Source organism: Sceloporus occidentalis, unplaced genomic scaffold (genome assembly GCF_023333645.1).
Source record: "Sceloporus occidentalis isolate IW3139 unplaced genomic scaffold, rSceOcc1.0.p SCAF_205, whole genome shotgun sequence".
Classification (NCBI taxonomy): domain Eukaryota; kingdom Metazoa; phylum Chordata; class Lepidosauria; order Squamata; family Phrynosomatidae; genus Sceloporus; species Sceloporus occidentalis.
The window spans coordinates 911,159-926,951 of NW_028317185.1; the positions used below are offsets into that span (position 1 = coordinate 911,159).

The window sequence follows — 15,793 nt, forward strand, 5'->3', positions numbered from 1 at the left end:
AGCAGGTAATGGATGAGACAGATGGACACAGATGGAAGCATTGACATTTGAAACTAATGCAGAATTCTGATTAGATTTTTGGATCCCTATCGACATCATCAGCTGGACCAGAGGCGTCGGAGGATCTGTGAAACGCCTGGGGATTTTACACACTGGAGTGGGACTCAACCAAATGTCCTAGATCCATTACAACATCCCTGCATCAGCAGCCAACAGTCCCAAATCTCCTAGGACAGTCTAAGCCCATTCAACCTGGTTTATGTACCAGGCTGCTGCCCGCCCTGGCAATATCTGGTTTTATTCAAGAAAGCAGCTTTACTCGCAGCGCTGCGGGCGGCCCACCCCAACTCAAGGCCTTGGGTTTGGTGGGGATGGTCCTGATGAAGCCTTCAAACACATCCCCTCATTCACAAAACAGCCAACACTATATAATGGAGTGGGAATTTCGCAGTCGTTTCTAAGATGCTCCATGTATCTCTATAATATTTATTAGTAGAGACACTGACGGCCATTAGTCATAAAACTGGGCAAAAACAGGAAGCTTGTTAATCTGACTGTGCAACATATAGGGCGTCAACTGCTTTTATTTTATTTATTTTTGTATTAGTTTTGATGAAAATAAGTGATACACTAGAAGCAGAAAAAAACAGGAAATGTTGTAACAACTGACACACACAGGAAAAAAAAGGAAAGTGATGTGATAGCAGACCTGGCCACAAGGGGGCATGCCAGTGAATACAGAGCAACACAGAATATGAATGGCGGAGCACCAGCAGAAGTGGTAGAGGGTAATACAGTGAGGGGATTTAAACATACGTGGGACAGACATACGGCTTGTGAATCTAAGACGAGACCAACGAATGATTAAGGTCGGAGTCTTTGCAGCAGATAAAACGGGCGGCTAGATGGGAACGGGGCTGATCTTCCGGCAAAGTGGGGGAGGGGCAGTGAAAATTAACAATAACATTAAAAACTGACAATATAAAAAAACTTCCAATAACATTAACAGACTTTTATATAAAAATCTATCATCTATCGCTGATGCCCACATCGGCTTTCTGAGCAGGGTGGAAATTTTTGTACTTTGTAAAACCCACATTTTCATTGCCAAGGAGTAAGCGACACATCTATGCCTAGTATGAAGTTCAAGGTTTAGCATTTAATTCCCCATTGATATGGCCCTTCGTGGCCCATTTGGGGTACTGCTATGCATAATGCACAGGATCTGAGCCTTCAGAGAAGGAGACGCCAGCTTACGCTATATAACGAAAAGCATGCGGACGGCCATCCTAATTATTGAGTTTAGGTGTTTCAGCCACACTGTTAACAGGTGTATAAAACCAGTACAAATACAAATGTCTCGTCTTTTGCTTAAGATGTTGGAGAAATAAATATTTAGATCGACAATTCTCCTTATATTATTTAATATTAATGACAATGGCGTCATATTTATGACCTAACTGGTATTAGCAGGTATCCCCCACTGAAACGCCTGTCCCTGGGTTGCTATGGAAATAGTGAACGTAAATGACAGAACTGCTGATTTCGCAGGATTACGCGCCTCCTCCTGGCGCCACACTCAACATGGCGTCCGACACCAACCATGACGCAATCGACGTGCGACAGGAAGATACTCCACCGCTGGGGGACGCCAGTGTTTGCTCAGTTTCTTAACTCCAGGAGGCTGTGGGTGACTTACTTAAGGTGAGGGGAGTGCGGGGTTTGTGTAACTAGATGAGGGATCCGGCTGGGATAATACGGTCATGGTTTATACGGCATACATGCGTTCATGGCTGCATATGGGGATGGGGGGGTCATTAAAAATAATTATTATTATATCTGAAGATTATCACATATTATGAGGGGCTTGGTCTTAGTTATAAATTTTGGGCTCCTGGTTTGTTAATCGTAAAATGCCATCGTAATGTTCCTGTATCCTTTGAGTTCCAGAAATAGCCATTAGTAGTGCTGAATTGTGAAAGTGGAGTAGGAAGATCCCACGTTGCTATAGCGATTGCACCACTTGTAGCTCTAAGAAAGACTGTAACCCCCATTGCACTCTACAGTAACCCAGCACCCAAAGGGTTAAATTGTGTATACACTGCTTATATAAAATCAGTTGTCAATGTAATCTGGAAGAGAATATAAAGTGTGAGAATGGCTCAGCTGGGACCTTTGGACTTGGTGAATTATTATTTATTATGACCCGACTCCTCGCCGCGTATTTTAATGATTGGTGAGGAAATTTAAATGCCGTCCCAGCTCTTTAATGACCGGAAATACTCAGAGGAGCTCCTGAGTGAGTTCATAGAAACGTAGACTCTGCCGGCAGATCAAACCCCATCACCCCATCTAGTCGTCCGTTTCTCTTGCTGTAAAGACTCGGACCTTAATCAGTCGCTGGTCTCGTCTTAGATTCAGGAGCCGTATGCCGATCCCATGCATGTTTAAATCCCCTCACTGTTTTAGCCTCTACCACTTCTGCTGAGATGCTGTTCCTAATATCTACCACCCTCTCAGTAAAGTAAATCTTCCTCACATTCCATCTAAGAGATGTGCGGTCAGATTTATCACAGATCTCTAGCGTGATCTCCATGTTTATTCTGATTTAATGCGATTCCTCCTCGTCTCTGTGACAGGTCGCTGACACACACAGCTGCTTGCATAAAGTAAAGGTCTCGTCTGATTGGCTAATGCAGGGGGCGATGCCACATAGTGGTGTCTGTGATTGGTTAATATTTAAAGGGACATACTGTCACGCTTTGTGTGTTAGACAGGTATTGCCACAGGCTGATCGGGGACACGGAGCAGGAAACCTATGATTTAAATAATAATAAAAATGTATCCATATAAAAAGTATTACCCCTCCCCCATTCACGACCCGCAACTCAGAAGTATTTAAAATACTACCCTATGGGTACTATGTCAGGGATGGATGTGGCCCTCTAGGACAGTCTCTGTTCTGGGTCAGTACACGCAGCACGGTCTCTGGTACCGCTGGATTCTAGTCTCTGTCTGCTGGGCCGGTAATTGGGCCATTGGTCATCGGTTTTGGCAGATGGAATTCTTGCTTGCAGAGCTTACATTCTAATGTACAATACAGAGACGGGGAATGTCATTGATCCTTATGGAACTTGCCATTGATAGCGGTGATTGACAGAGGCGAATAAATAAAATTGGAACCCTTATAAGAAGCCCAGCTTCCCCGCAGAACTCACACACTGATGTACACAGAAACCTGCGCGTTATATGATTCCTGTTACGTTTTTACCTTTCTTTTATTTTTGTAGCTCGTTCACCATGTCGCTGTCCGGCACCAGCATGCGCCTTCTTAACGCGGCCCGATGGAGCCCCTGGGTGCATGGACTGAGGGTGCAGAGTACGCTGGCCCAGCAGAAAGGTAAAACATTTCCCCGATTCCTAATCTCTGTCACGTGAGCCGTTTGTCTCTAGTATCCGGAGAAGCCGTGGTCTGGCCCCTGTCGGCACAGTAGAGGGGCTGCTGCGCCCTTTGACCCGGCCACCTAGTCGGCACACGTTACACCGCCGTAGGGTAAATCCGCCATAACGCTACAGGTGAACCTTGTAGATCAGCCACAGCTTGAGCTGGGACTTTTTAATGATTTTAATCACTATTTACCGGTATTATTTTACAGATGTCAAGGCCCAGAACGAACAAAAAAGAGCAAAATGTAAGTCTAGCTCTCATAGTACGCGGAGCCGGTCCGAAGTCCTGCGAGCGCGGTTTATTCCTTTAAACATTTACATCGTAACGGAGACGGCATCGTGAATGGGTTGGGAAGATCCTGCTCCGTATTAAGCAGCGGATGTGCGTTCAATCGGTACCTCTCCTATGTCAGCGTCTTAGTGCTGGCATGTGTTCTGGTCTCTGTGCTGGATCAGTACACGTGGCACAGTCTCTGGTACCGCTGGGTTCAGTACACGTGGCACAGTCTCTGGTGCCGCTGGGTTCAGTACACGTGGCACAGTCTCTGGTACCGCTGGGTTCAGTACACGTGGCACAGTCTCTGGTACCGCTGGGTTCAGTACACGTGGCACAGTCTCTGGTGCCGCTGGGTTCAGTACACGTGGCACAGTCTCTGGTGCCGCTGGGTTCAGTACACGTGGCACAGTCTCTGGTACCGCTGGGTTCAGTACACGTGGCACAGTCTCTGGTGCCGCTGGGTTCAGTACGCGTGGCACAGTCTCTGGTACCGCTGGGTTCAGTACACGTGGCACAGTCTCTGGTGCCGCTGGGTTCAGTACACGTGGCACAGTCTCTGGTACCGCTGGGTTCAGTACACGTGGCACAGTCTCTGGTACCGCTGGGTTCAGTACACGTGGCACAGTCTCTGGTGCCGCTGGGTTCAGTACACGTGGCACAGTCTCTGGTACCGCTGGGTTCAGTACACGTGGCACAGTCTCTGGTGCCGCTGGGTTCAGTACACGTGGCACAGTCTCTGGTACCGCTGGGTTTAGTACAGGTGGCACCCTCGTTGGTACCGCTGGGTCAGCACACGTTGTCACCGTCTCGTCCTCGCAGCTCGGGTGCAGTTTGATTGGAAGGACGCTCTTTGTCTGGACTCCCAGCTGACGGAGGAAGAGATCATGATCCGGGACAGCTTCCGATCCTACTGCCAGGAGAAGCTGATGCCGCGAATCCTGCAAGCCAATCGCCAGGAAGGTTCGCTGAATTCATAAACACCCTGTCACAGATCCCTCTCTCGTATTTGTCCTGACGGCCCGTTTTGCATGTTGTCCTCATTGCCCATAATGCCCGCTCACCATTCACCCGCTCGCTTTCCCTGGCACGCTCCATAATAACGTCTGATACTCACATCGCGTTTGTTTGCAGTGTTTGACCGGAATATCATATCTGAAATGGGAGAACTCGGAGTCCTGGGATCTACGATCAAAGGTACTTTAACGCGCATGTTTATGTGAGAGGCCATGTTCAGCGTTACTTACAGCGGGTATTGATTGCCAGTTTGTATATTGTTATTCATCACTCTTTCCTTATTGTAACATCGCTACAGAATCTGCTGGCTCTCTACTAGTTAATGTACAGCGCTACGGAATATGATGCCGCTATATAAAACAATAAGTAATGAATGTTGTTCTTGACTGTCCTGGACGTAACGCTGAAACCGGAGTTGTTAATTGATCAGATAAAACCTTATTTTTAGTTATAATTATTCATTTTATATAGTGCTGTCATATACCGCAGCGCTGTACAATGCTCAGCGTGGAGCTCGAGCTCCGCTTGGTCCACTTCTTAAAGTGGATCTGTCACATTTTGCAGTTCTCTTCGGTCAGTAAATATACATTATGGTGTCTACAGATTAAAATATATATATTTAATATACAAATATTATAGATTTATAACATAGACACCCGCAGGAGCAGCTGCCTTAACTTCCTGCTCTCAGGATCTGCATGATTATTCCTCCCCATAAAGGTATCTCTCCCCTGTTATGTAATGACCACAATAACATAATTAAAGCCTTTTAAACTTTTTGGGAAATTGTTACATTTTTCCCCATTTTACTGCCTATTGGCGTTGATATACGTCGCCCGGGTTGTATCGCCTCTGACTCCAGGATACGGTTGTGCCGGGACTTCTTACGTGGCGTACGGCTTGCTGGCCCGAGAGGTGGAGAGGGTGGACAGCAGCTATCGGTCGGTGATGAGCGTGCAGTCATCGCTGGTCATGTATCCAATCAGCGCCTATGGGACAGAGGAACAGAAGCAGAAATATCTCCCCAGGCTGGGTACGTACGTGGGTCGGGACAGGGCTTGGCGTTGATGAAGGGCCAGCCCAACTGAGCTCCTCCTATACAAAGGGCCGCCGTGGCCCTTGTACGAGGAACCGGTGGGGTTGACCCTTTATAATGCGTAGTGAGGTTTTCCAGCTCTGTATAATGTTGTGAGCCGTGTGAGTATCTTCAGTAACCCAGTAAGCCCGTTAAATAACTGTTTTATTATATAGCGAGTGGAGAGTTGTTGGGCTGCTTTGGGCTCACAGAACCAAACCACGGCAGTGACCCGGCCGGAATGGAGACCAAAGCGAGATACAACCCGATCAGCAGGACTTACACGCTTAACGGATCGAAAACATGGTACGTTGCTCTGATCCGAACCGTGCTGCTGCCGTGGCAGAGCTGCTGTCTAGCACTTCCAACAGGCGGCGCTCTGTATACAGGAAATGCTCCCCCGCCATTAATTATTGAGGGGATTGGGCCACTAAACAGATGCCATCTCTCTGCTTTTTATATGATTTTTTTCTTTTATTATACCTTTTATGTAGGACCTCCGAGGTCTTGTTTTCATCTGTAAAAGAGACCTCTAAGGTCCCAAAAGCGTATATAATTTTCTTCCATGTTGGCCCAGTGAAAGGTATCCACTAAAGCATGTATTTTCTGTTGGGCTAATATGGCTGTATCCGTTCTTCTTCTTATTATATTTGTTCCCTTCCTTCCGCAGGATCACGAACTCCCCCATTGCTGACCTCTGTGTGGTGTGGGCCGGCTGCGAGGACGGTAAGATCAGGGGTTTCCTGATAGAGAGAGGAACGAAGGGCCTGTCGACCCCCAAAATAGAAGGCAAGTTCTCCCTGAGAGCGTCTGCCACGGGCATGATCCTGATGGAGGATGTGGAGATACCGGAGGAAAACCTGCTGCCCCATACTGCAGGGCTGTCGGTGAGACATATATATATATATATATACACACATATAACCCCTCCCTATAACTCCTATCACTCTAAATAACCCCTCCATATAACTCCATATAACACTTCCATATAACTCCTATCACTCTATATAGCCCCTCCCTATGACTCTATATAACCCCGATATTACCCTACATGTTAACACACGTTATATCTAACATCGGTATCCCTTCAGGGTCCCTTTGGCTGTCTGAACAATGCTCGTTACGGGATTGCGTGGGGAGCGCTGGGGGCCGCCGAGTTCTGTTTTCATACAGCGAGGCAGTACACCATGGACAGGTACGACACGCTTGTGTTTGTGTGTACGCCAACACCGCTCTATGTTCCAAACAAATGTAGCGAATATTTATTTCATAGAATCTTCTGTTTAAGCCGACCAGAAACCCCAGTAGATTGAGCGAAATACTCACCCGAACATGTATATGTTATGCAGAAGGCTTGCCACTCCAAGTACATGGGTCCTTTAAATGACCCGGGCTATGATGAGGAGGCCCTGACGGATACGGCTGGATGTGCGCAGCCGCACGTTACATATTTGTTCTCACGAGAGTGTGGTAGATAAGTGGAACAGCCTCCCAGCAGAAGTGGTAGAGGGTAATACAGTGATGGGATTTAAACATGCAGGGGGGCAGGCATACGGCTCCTGAATCTAAGACGAGGTCTAAAGCTCTTTACAGCAGGAGAAACGGGCGTCTCACTATCGTTCTCTGGTTTTAGGGTGCAGTTTGGGGTCCCGCTCGCCAGGAACCAGCTGATCCAGAAGAAAATGGCAGATATGCTGACAGAAATCTCCATCGGCCTGCAGGCCTGCGTACAGCTCGGCCGCCTTAAAGACCAGGACAAGTAAGACACGCCGAAGACCGGTCGGCCATCCGCAAATGTGATTAGTTCTGACGGGCAGGAATATAAAGGGTTAATGCGTCGTTTGCCCCGGAACAAAAGTGAGAAAACTATCCAGAGTTACAGATTTAGGTCTAAAACCAGGAAACTGCAAAAAATCCAAATATAATCTCTATAAAAAAAATAGTGCCGCCGACACAATGTCTGGATAATCCGCAACGGGCGATGAGTGTAAACGTTTATACTGGTAACGGTATCTAATATGGAGGGGTTGTCATGGCAACCTTAGTACGTCTTCTCATTGTTTTTACCCAGAATTCTTGTTTCTTGATTGCAAATCCTATTCCTGTCTGAGAATGATGGGGGTTGTCCAGCAAATCTCTCCGACCCTTTAATACTCGTAAAAAGGCCTGACGTGGCTTAATGTTGATGCTATATACAGAAATGGCAACCAGATGCCCCCTGCAGTAAATGTAGGGGTTGTATGCGAGGGGGGCTGTGGACTGCTCCTGTTTTGCACCCCGACGGTGTCAGTTACCTGTCTGTCTGTCTGTCTGTCCGTCCAGAGCCACTCCAGAGATGATCTCGATGCTGAAGAGGAACTCGTGCGGGAAGGCTCTAGATGTCGCCCGGCAGGCAAGGGACATGCTGGGGGGTAACGGCATTTCCGACGAGTATCACATCATCAGACACGTAATGAATTTGGAGGCGGTCAACACCTACGAAGGTATAGCTGCTCTGTGGTGGCTCTTACATGTAATAACTACTCCGTTTGAATCGCTAGAAGCCGCTTATTAATGTATCTGGGGGTAGATATAGAAACAGAATCTGCCAGCAGATCAGACCCATTCGGTCCCCGTATAGTCGCCCATTTACCCTGCTGTAAAGACCACGACCTTAATCAGTCGTTGGTTTCGTCTTCCATTCAGGAGCCGTATGCCTCTCCCATGCATGTTTAAATCCCCTCACTGTATTACCCTCTACCACTTCTGCTAGTTGGCTGTTCCAGGTATCTACCACCTTCTCAGTAAAGTGAAATGTCCTTACATTAGTCCAAGCCTCACGCTATAATCTACCCTAAGGGTGCTAGAGAAATGAGCATACATCCCATGTGTCCTTGTTAGAAGGTAAAGTCCCATTTCGTCCCCTGATGTCCCTCTTTTCTGGGAATGTTTGCTGGGTATGAGGGTATCGCAGGGTTCTAGAGCAATATAATGTATAGAAAGTCTTAGACAATCCCGTCCCTGCAGTCACATCTCTAACCACACATTATATTTCCCTTTGTCTTAATTTTTTAAATGTTGGGGGGGTGTACATTGTACAGCGCTATGGAATATGATGGTGCTACATTATCACAATAAATAATAATTACGTACGTATCCAGCACTCAGTAAGTAGACTGTGTCCTCTTCTCCTAGGTACCCACGATGTCCATGCCTTAATCCTCGGGAGAGCAATCACAGGACTGCAATCCTTCACCGTCCAGAAATGAGTTTGGGAGTCCACGCAAAAAATCCATAATAAGGGGACTTATATTCACATACGGGCTGGCACAATAAAGGGTTAATGCAGCTGTGCTGATACCTCCAACGGGGAAGACTTTCAAGAACATTCACTTCTAGATTTCAAGGAATTGTTTTAAATAAAGCGTTTAAATTAAGGGGGGGTGGCTGTAAGATTCAAACGGTTTCCCCCAAACACGTAACTTCAAAAATGTCTGCCCCCCCCCCCCGATTCCATGGAAGATAAATACATGAAAAGAGATGTTAAAAAGTATTTTCTTTTCGTCCATGGGGTAATTGGTTCCTTTAATCTGCAACAAACAGGGGGTCCACACTGCAGTCCTGCGCGCTTCGAGCCATTAAGAGGCTATTAACGTGACGACGTAGTGTAAGGGAACCTATAGGCTTTTCAGGCAGGACTCCTTGGTCTATAGGTGCCCCCCCGGCCCAAAGCTCTTAAGGGTTCCTTATATACCTGGCTTTTCAATCATCACTTTCTGATGTCGTAATAAAAACCAATTAATTTATAAAAAACATACAGGATTTATCTTTTTTTTTTATCGCAGAAAAACAGCACAGAAGCTTAGAATTTTTGTCCGGTTTCCATGGCAATGATGGATCAGGGTTGGCTTGTGTGTCATGCGACCATTTCAGACGTATACCTCTGTGTGAGCGGATACTGCATATTCAGAGAAGCATCATTTGTTTTTGGGGCGCAAACCCCAGGGTGACTTAGTTCAGTAATTTTTATACCTTTGCATTTTACACACGCGGTGTGGGGGCTGTTTCTGTAGCACCGATCCCCCCAACTGTGGCGGAAAGTAACAAGTTTATAGAAGCTTTATACATGCCCTCCGTTTCCTTTTCTTGTATGGCTGCCCCTTCACACAGATAACATTCTGACCCCCGACGGGTGAAGGGAATGACACGGATAATCTTAGCGTGGCAGCTGTCGGGGGGGGGGGGTATATTACGCAGCAGGTAAACGTTTTCGGCCTCAAAGTCGATGAACGACTTTGACATGGACCAAATTGTGATGGCGAGACGACTGGGTCAGAGCATCTCCAAAACTGCAGCTCTTGTGGGGGTTCCTGGTCGGTATTTATCAAAAGCGGTCCGAGGAAGGAAAAGCGGTGAACTGGCGACAGGGTGCTGGGCGGCCGAGGCTCATTGATGCACGTGGGGGGAGGAGAAGGCCGGCCCGTGTGCTCAGATCCAACATGATGAGCTGCTGGAGCTCAGATTGCTGAAAGAGTTAATGCCGGTTCAGATAGAAAGGAGTCAGAACGCAGTTTGTTGCGCATGGGGCCGTGTAGCCGCAGACCAGTCAGGGTGCCCGTGCTGACCCCGTCCACTGCCGAAAGGGCCTACAACGGGCACGTGAGCAGAAGAACCGGACCACGGAGTAATGGAAGAAGGCGGCCAGTCTGATGAAGCACGTTTTACATCACGTGGATGGCCGGGTGCTTCGCTGGAGAACACGCGGCCCCCGGACTCAATATGAGGCAGGTGGTCATTATGTTACGGCTGATCGGTGTATGTGTGTATAAAGGACGGGTCCAAACGCTCAGACGGGTTAAACGTGTCATTTATTTGAAATGAATTAACATGTTATTTGAATGCACAGGTGTTGTATCGAGTGACTCAGCAGCGGGTATGTTTTATAAACTCTGGAACAGGATGAAAACTTACGGTTTCTATAGTAACGGAAAATGCCTCTGTGCCCCTCTTCCCTCTAACGATAATGTTTAATTCAAACAGTTGGAAGATGAATATGCGTTCAGATCTCTGGCTGCACGCAGAGGTCCTTGTAGACGGTGGCTACGGTCTGACAGACTTGTTTCAGCTCGTCCTGCAGCTGTCCGATCCTTTCTATGATTTCCGGCAGCTCCTGCAGCCTGTCCTGCAACTGCTTGTTGTGATGATCATAAACATTGTACATTTTATCTTCGAGACACTGAGATAACTCGTTGACCTGTCGTAAGGAAAGGAACATTAACGGATCAAGTAATAAAACAAATCCCCTACAATTAGACATTTCATAGTTTTTGAAAGAAAAGGAAATTTTCCCCATTAAATGAGATGAGAAAACCAGCGCAGACAGGGTTAATGTTGCAAATGACTATTGTAGCTGGAAACAGCTGATTTTTGTTGGAATATCTTCATAGGCGTACAGAGGCCCTTTATCACTCCTGTGTTCCAATGTCAAAATCACTGCGGGTTAGGCTGTGAAGAGCATATTATTTATATATATATTTACTATATATTATTATATATTATACATACATACATGCAGAATTCCTACTTCACTGTAGATAAGGTTTAGAAACAAAAAGATCAACACAATTCTGCAGCCATAAAACCCAAAGACAATAGAGAAAGTCTCTTAGCACAAATAACCCCTGCCACGCTGGCACTTTCTGATTTTGCAAAATAACAAAAATCCAGACTATTAATAATCAGTATTATTATTATCATCAGTATAATGCATTCACGCATGCACTTATGTTCAAAAGTTTAGGGTCAATAAGAAATGTCCTTGTTTTTGAAAGAAAAGCACATTTTGTCCATTAAAATAACATGAAATGGATCAAAAATCCAGCACAGACGGGGTTAAAGTTGTAAATGACTATTGTAGCTGGAAACGGATGATTTTTAATGGAATCTCTTTATAGGCGTACAGAGGCTCTTTATCACTCCCATCACTCCTGTGTTCCAATGGCCCTTTATCACTCCCATCACTCCTGTGTTCCAATGGCCCTTTATCACTCCTGTGTTCCAATGGCACGTTGTGTTCGGTGATCCAAGTTTAAATTTAAAAGGCTAATTGATCGTTAAAAAAAAATATATATTTAAAATTATGCTAAAGCTAGTGACCCCAAATTTTTGAACAGTAGTGTAAATGGGTGTTTATGTATGTATGTACATGATATCGCTACAGGATTGTACGCTCTCTGTTAATACTTTATCATTTAATGTAGCATGTCTACATAAATATATATATAAAGTTACCATTACAGTTTGAAAATATATTTAGGTTTTAATGCAAGCGTTGGGTCATTAAATAGATACTAATCACTTTGTTACGGCCGGTCCTGTTCCGGCACGGAACGCTTATAACGTTACATTCAGATGTACAATGTGTGTTTGGGTTTTTGGGGATTGCAAATCCTCCGGCTTTTGTAACAGCTGGTTGCTAAATCTTGTTTGGCCATGCGCTGAAAATCAAAGCAGAGGATGTTCTGTACAGCTTTCTAACTAATCGCTCGCGTTACCTGCTCTCCAGGGGGATTACGTTTAGTTAGAATAATGCGCTGAAAGCTGATTACACAAACGTGCGAGAGATTCGTAATGGCTAAATTCATTTACGCACAGGAAAAAAAAGCCCAGCTAAGTAATTATCTCAGGACTTTATAACCGGAAATGTGTTATTCATCGGCTGTTTGACGTTCGGTAATAAAAAAGGGTTTATTCGCTAAAGAGAGAGTTGGGAGAAGGGTTGCGGTTTCTTCTTACTGACTTAACTGACTACGTAATGAAAGGACAACCCCAGAGGGCTTCTGCATGAGTAGCTCGCCTTTGAACTATGCATTATGCAGGGCCAGCATAGCCCTTCTAATGTGGAGTGTCTCTTTAACCACAAAATATATAATTAGGAATATTATTTCCGTTTAATGTCCCAACTCCACCCTAAAATAATTTATTTTAACGTATCATAGTGCCCATTTCAAATTAATGTCACACTCTGATACCTGATTTCCTAGCTATGCATGCTTCATACTACTCTAAACCAGAAGATCCCTGGGAGTCATATATTTCTATATGGTATACGTTTGGGGTACCTTCATGGCGAGACTCTCATTAAAGTTTTTCATTATCGCCTGGTCCTTGCTGCGTCCTTCGTTGATCTTGTCGATCAGACTCTGTGCCCGCCTCTGCAGGGCGTCCACGGTGGCTTCCAGGGCTGTGAAATAGTTGCCGGATTTTCCTTCGGAGCTGCTGCAGCTGGAAGCCAGATCTGATGTCTGGTTGAAAAGGGAAGGACTCTGAGGCCTGCTGGGGGCGAAACAAAATCTATTTTAAGTTCTGGACATAAATGGTTACCGTAGCCACAGTAAGCCACAAAGCGTTCATTTGCTCCTGGTATAAACTGCTTTGGCTTCTGGGTCCAGGATAGCTAAACATGTCAGCGGACAAGATCAAGGAAGAGGCAAAGGAGCGCGACAGTTTTGTCAAAAATAAAGACCGATCATATATTAACATTCTATTCGCAATATTCAGTATACAGGTACAGCAAGTCCTCTAATAAAACACTTATACCCACTCACTCACGCTCTCTGTAAATGTCTCCCTGTCTTCTCTGCCGGCCGCTTCTCTGTCCCGTCTCCTTTCCTGCAGATGATCTTCTGATCTTATAACTTCTTGTTCTTCGGCCGTCTGTCTTCGTCCACTTTTCATAGTGTCTTTTTTCTTGGTCCGTGAATCATGCCTCCGCAAACGGCGGAATTTCCGGAAGAATACTTAACTATTTTTTACTCTTTTTTTTTTACCCCGGCGCAAAAAGCAAGCTCCATAAAGACATGGTTGGATGAGGTTCGGGTGGAAGAACTTGACCGCCTGCACAGAGCCCTGACCTCAACCCCGTCCAACATCAGTGCCGGACCTCAAAGACGCTCTACTGGATGAATGGGCAAAAATTCCCACAAAAACCTCCAAAATCCGGTGGAAATCCTTCCCAGAGAAGCCGTTATAACTGCAAAAGGGGGGCCGACTTCATATTAATGTCTGTGTATTCATAATGTGATGTCATCAAAGTCCCTGTTGGTGTAACGGTCAGGTGTCCCAATACTTTTGTCCATATAGTGCATTTGGGGGGCCAGAAATGTGTTTGGCTGAACCCATGTTCTGGCACGTGACCTTTTTAAAATCCTTACAATTTTACTCAGAGTACTTTAATGTCCCTGATGGTCTCACTAAAGATGAATTCGTATTAAACAGCCCCTTTAACGAAGACATCCGGTGCTTACCGGCATGTCGTCTGGGTGGATGATGCCCCAGAACCCTCCTGTTTGGAAGTACTGGGACTGCATGACCTCTCCGGCCCGCCTGTAGCTTCAAAGTCATTGGCAGACATTTCTTACCTGAGAAAAGAAACCCGACAATAAACAATAACCCCCTTTATTCGGAATGATGTATTTACACATACATATTTAACAGTTCTTCCAGCCTTATGAGTTCTTTCTATATACAGTACAGTCCACAGTCAGCAACATAATGTGTATGTGTTCAGATCCACAGATGTAGGAACAGTCCAGCATGTTACACGCGTGTATAATTTGCACCTTTTCTCTTTGAAGGTGCTCCGTTCCTAAAAATGGGGCGAACCCCCGATATCATTGACCAGGAATATATATTGTTAAGGAAAAGGGAATATTCGTAGCTCCTCCTTGCTGCTTCCATTAAATAACCGGCCGGTGAAACGCGTGGCAGGGAGATTTTCTTCACTTGTTTGTTCTTTTTTTATTCGGAATTTTGTTTCAGGTAAGGTGTTAGGATTCATTGTTGCTCAGTAGAATGCGACATTGTATCACAAGGAGTCATTTAGGTTCAGCGACAAAGTATATAGCGGTTAACTACTTCGTTGCCAGGCTGCCTCTCGCTAGCTCTACGTTCCCATTCAGGTTACATCCAGCTACAGGGGGCTTGGATTCATAGTGAACTTATATACATAAATTTTCTTCATTTTTAAAGATCCACTGAATAAAGGTTCATTTTTTTAATTATTAACCATTTATTCCCATTTCCTTAACAATGTATATTCCTCTTTTTTGCTGTTTACTCATTTGTAACGAAATGCAGCATTAGAACTTATTCCTTCTATCGCTGAATGGCCAAACCCTTCGCAAGAATGATATTTTAACGATGGAAATTATGCTTCATTCAGATTTTTTTTAAAGGAAACACTTGTCATGTGACCCTGAAGCAGACATTCATAGGATATCGCCATAGAAACTGCTCAAACATAGAATCTGATGGCATTTCAGTCCCATTCGGCCATCGAGTCGCCCAATTTTCCTGCTGTAAAGACTCGGCGTTTAGTCGTTGGTTCGTATTTCTATCCAATGCATGTTTAAATTCCCACACTGTATTAACCTCTACCACTTCTGCTGGGAAGCTTTTCCACTTATAAACCACCTTCTCACTCAGTAAAGTAAAAGTTCGTTCCATTAAATCTAAGCATCTTGAGTTTCTTTACGTAAAGTGCTACAGATCTTGATGCATCGTCTCAGTGGAACAGCACCTTTAAAGCTGTAGCACTGGCAGGAAACAGATGCATTGCATGACAACGACACAATTACTATTGTCAAATTATTTATATTATTATATATCACTATATATTATTGATGTTATATATATAGATCTTGATATTAGTTACTAAAATTCATAGAATTGTTGCATTTTACTGTGTATCTATTTACTTATTTTTGGGCTAATAAAGTAAAAAGAGCAGATTTAATTATTACATTTTCTAATACCTTCTATTAATACTCCCTATACATTAATATACTTCTGTATAAGCAGATCCTATATTGAAATAAAACTATCATTAAAGCTTTTGTGGACTTCAACTCCCATCACGCTGCAAGATAAGAACCAAAGTCCACTGTCCTTATCAGGGGTTGTCTGCCCACTATTAGTATATCAGGGGTTTGTGATTCCCA

General features: G+C 44.9%; 2 protein-coding genes across 2 annotated transcripts; one reads left to right on the forward strand and one right to left on the reverse strand.

The window, feature by feature from the left end:
• Positions 1-3,300: 3,300 nt before the first annotated feature.
• On the forward strand, positions 3,301-9,061 carry LOC149277937 (glutaryl-CoA dehydrogenase, mitochondrial-like). The gene is made up of 11 exons (XM_089502591.1): positions 3,301-3,400; positions 3,657-3,692; positions 4,544-4,684; positions 4,856-4,918; positions 5,601-5,771; positions 5,990-6,119; positions 6,484-6,700; positions 6,905-7,008; positions 7,447-7,572; positions 8,136-8,296; positions 8,988-9,061. Exons 1-11 carry the CDS (start codon positions 3,301-3,303, stop codon positions 9,059-9,061), a joined length of 1,323 nt encoding a protein of 440 aa, XP_089358717.1.
• A 1,790-nt stretch (positions 9,062-10,851) lies between these two features.
• Positions 10,852-14,205, reverse strand: LOC149277938 (synaptonemal complex central element protein 2-like). The gene is made up of 3 exons (XM_089502569.1): positions 14,099-14,205; positions 12,914-13,127; positions 10,852-11,046 (listed from the first exon to the last, which is right to left on the reverse strand). The coding sequence occupies exons 1-3, from the start codon at positions 14,203-14,205 to the stop codon at positions 10,852-10,854; spliced, it is 516 nt and encodes a 171-aa protein (XP_089358695.1).
• Between the last annotated feature and the right edge of the window lie 1,588 nt (positions 14,206-15,793).

Excerpts from the sequence above, each read along its gene's own strand:
- LOC149277937 (XM_089502591.1), top strand. The coding sequence starts at position 3,301 with ATGTCGCTGTCCGGCACCAGCATGCGCCTTCTTAACGCGGCCCGATGG. Across the intron at positions 3,693-4,543 it reads CGAACAAAAAAGAGCAAAAT|CTCGGGTGCAGTTTGATTGG; the intron begins GTAAGTCTAGCT and ends TCGTCCTCGCAG. Across the intron at positions 4,919-5,600 it reads CCTGGGATCTACGATCAAAG|GATACGGTTGTGCCGGGACT; the intron begins GTACTTTAACGC and ends CTCTGACTCCAG.
- LOC149277938 (XM_089502569.1), bottom strand. The coding sequence starts at position 14,205 with ATGTCTGCCAATGACTTTGAAGCTACAGGCGGGCCGGAGAGGTCATGC. Across the intron at positions 13,128-14,098 it reads TCCACCCAGACGACATGCCG|CAGGCCTCAGAGTCCTTCCC; the intron begins GTAAGCACCGGA and ends TTTCGCCCCCAG. Across the intron at positions 11,047-12,913 it reads ATGAGAGTCTCGCCATGAAG|GTCAACGAGTTATCTCAGTG; the intron begins GTACCCCAAACG and ends TCCTTACGACAG.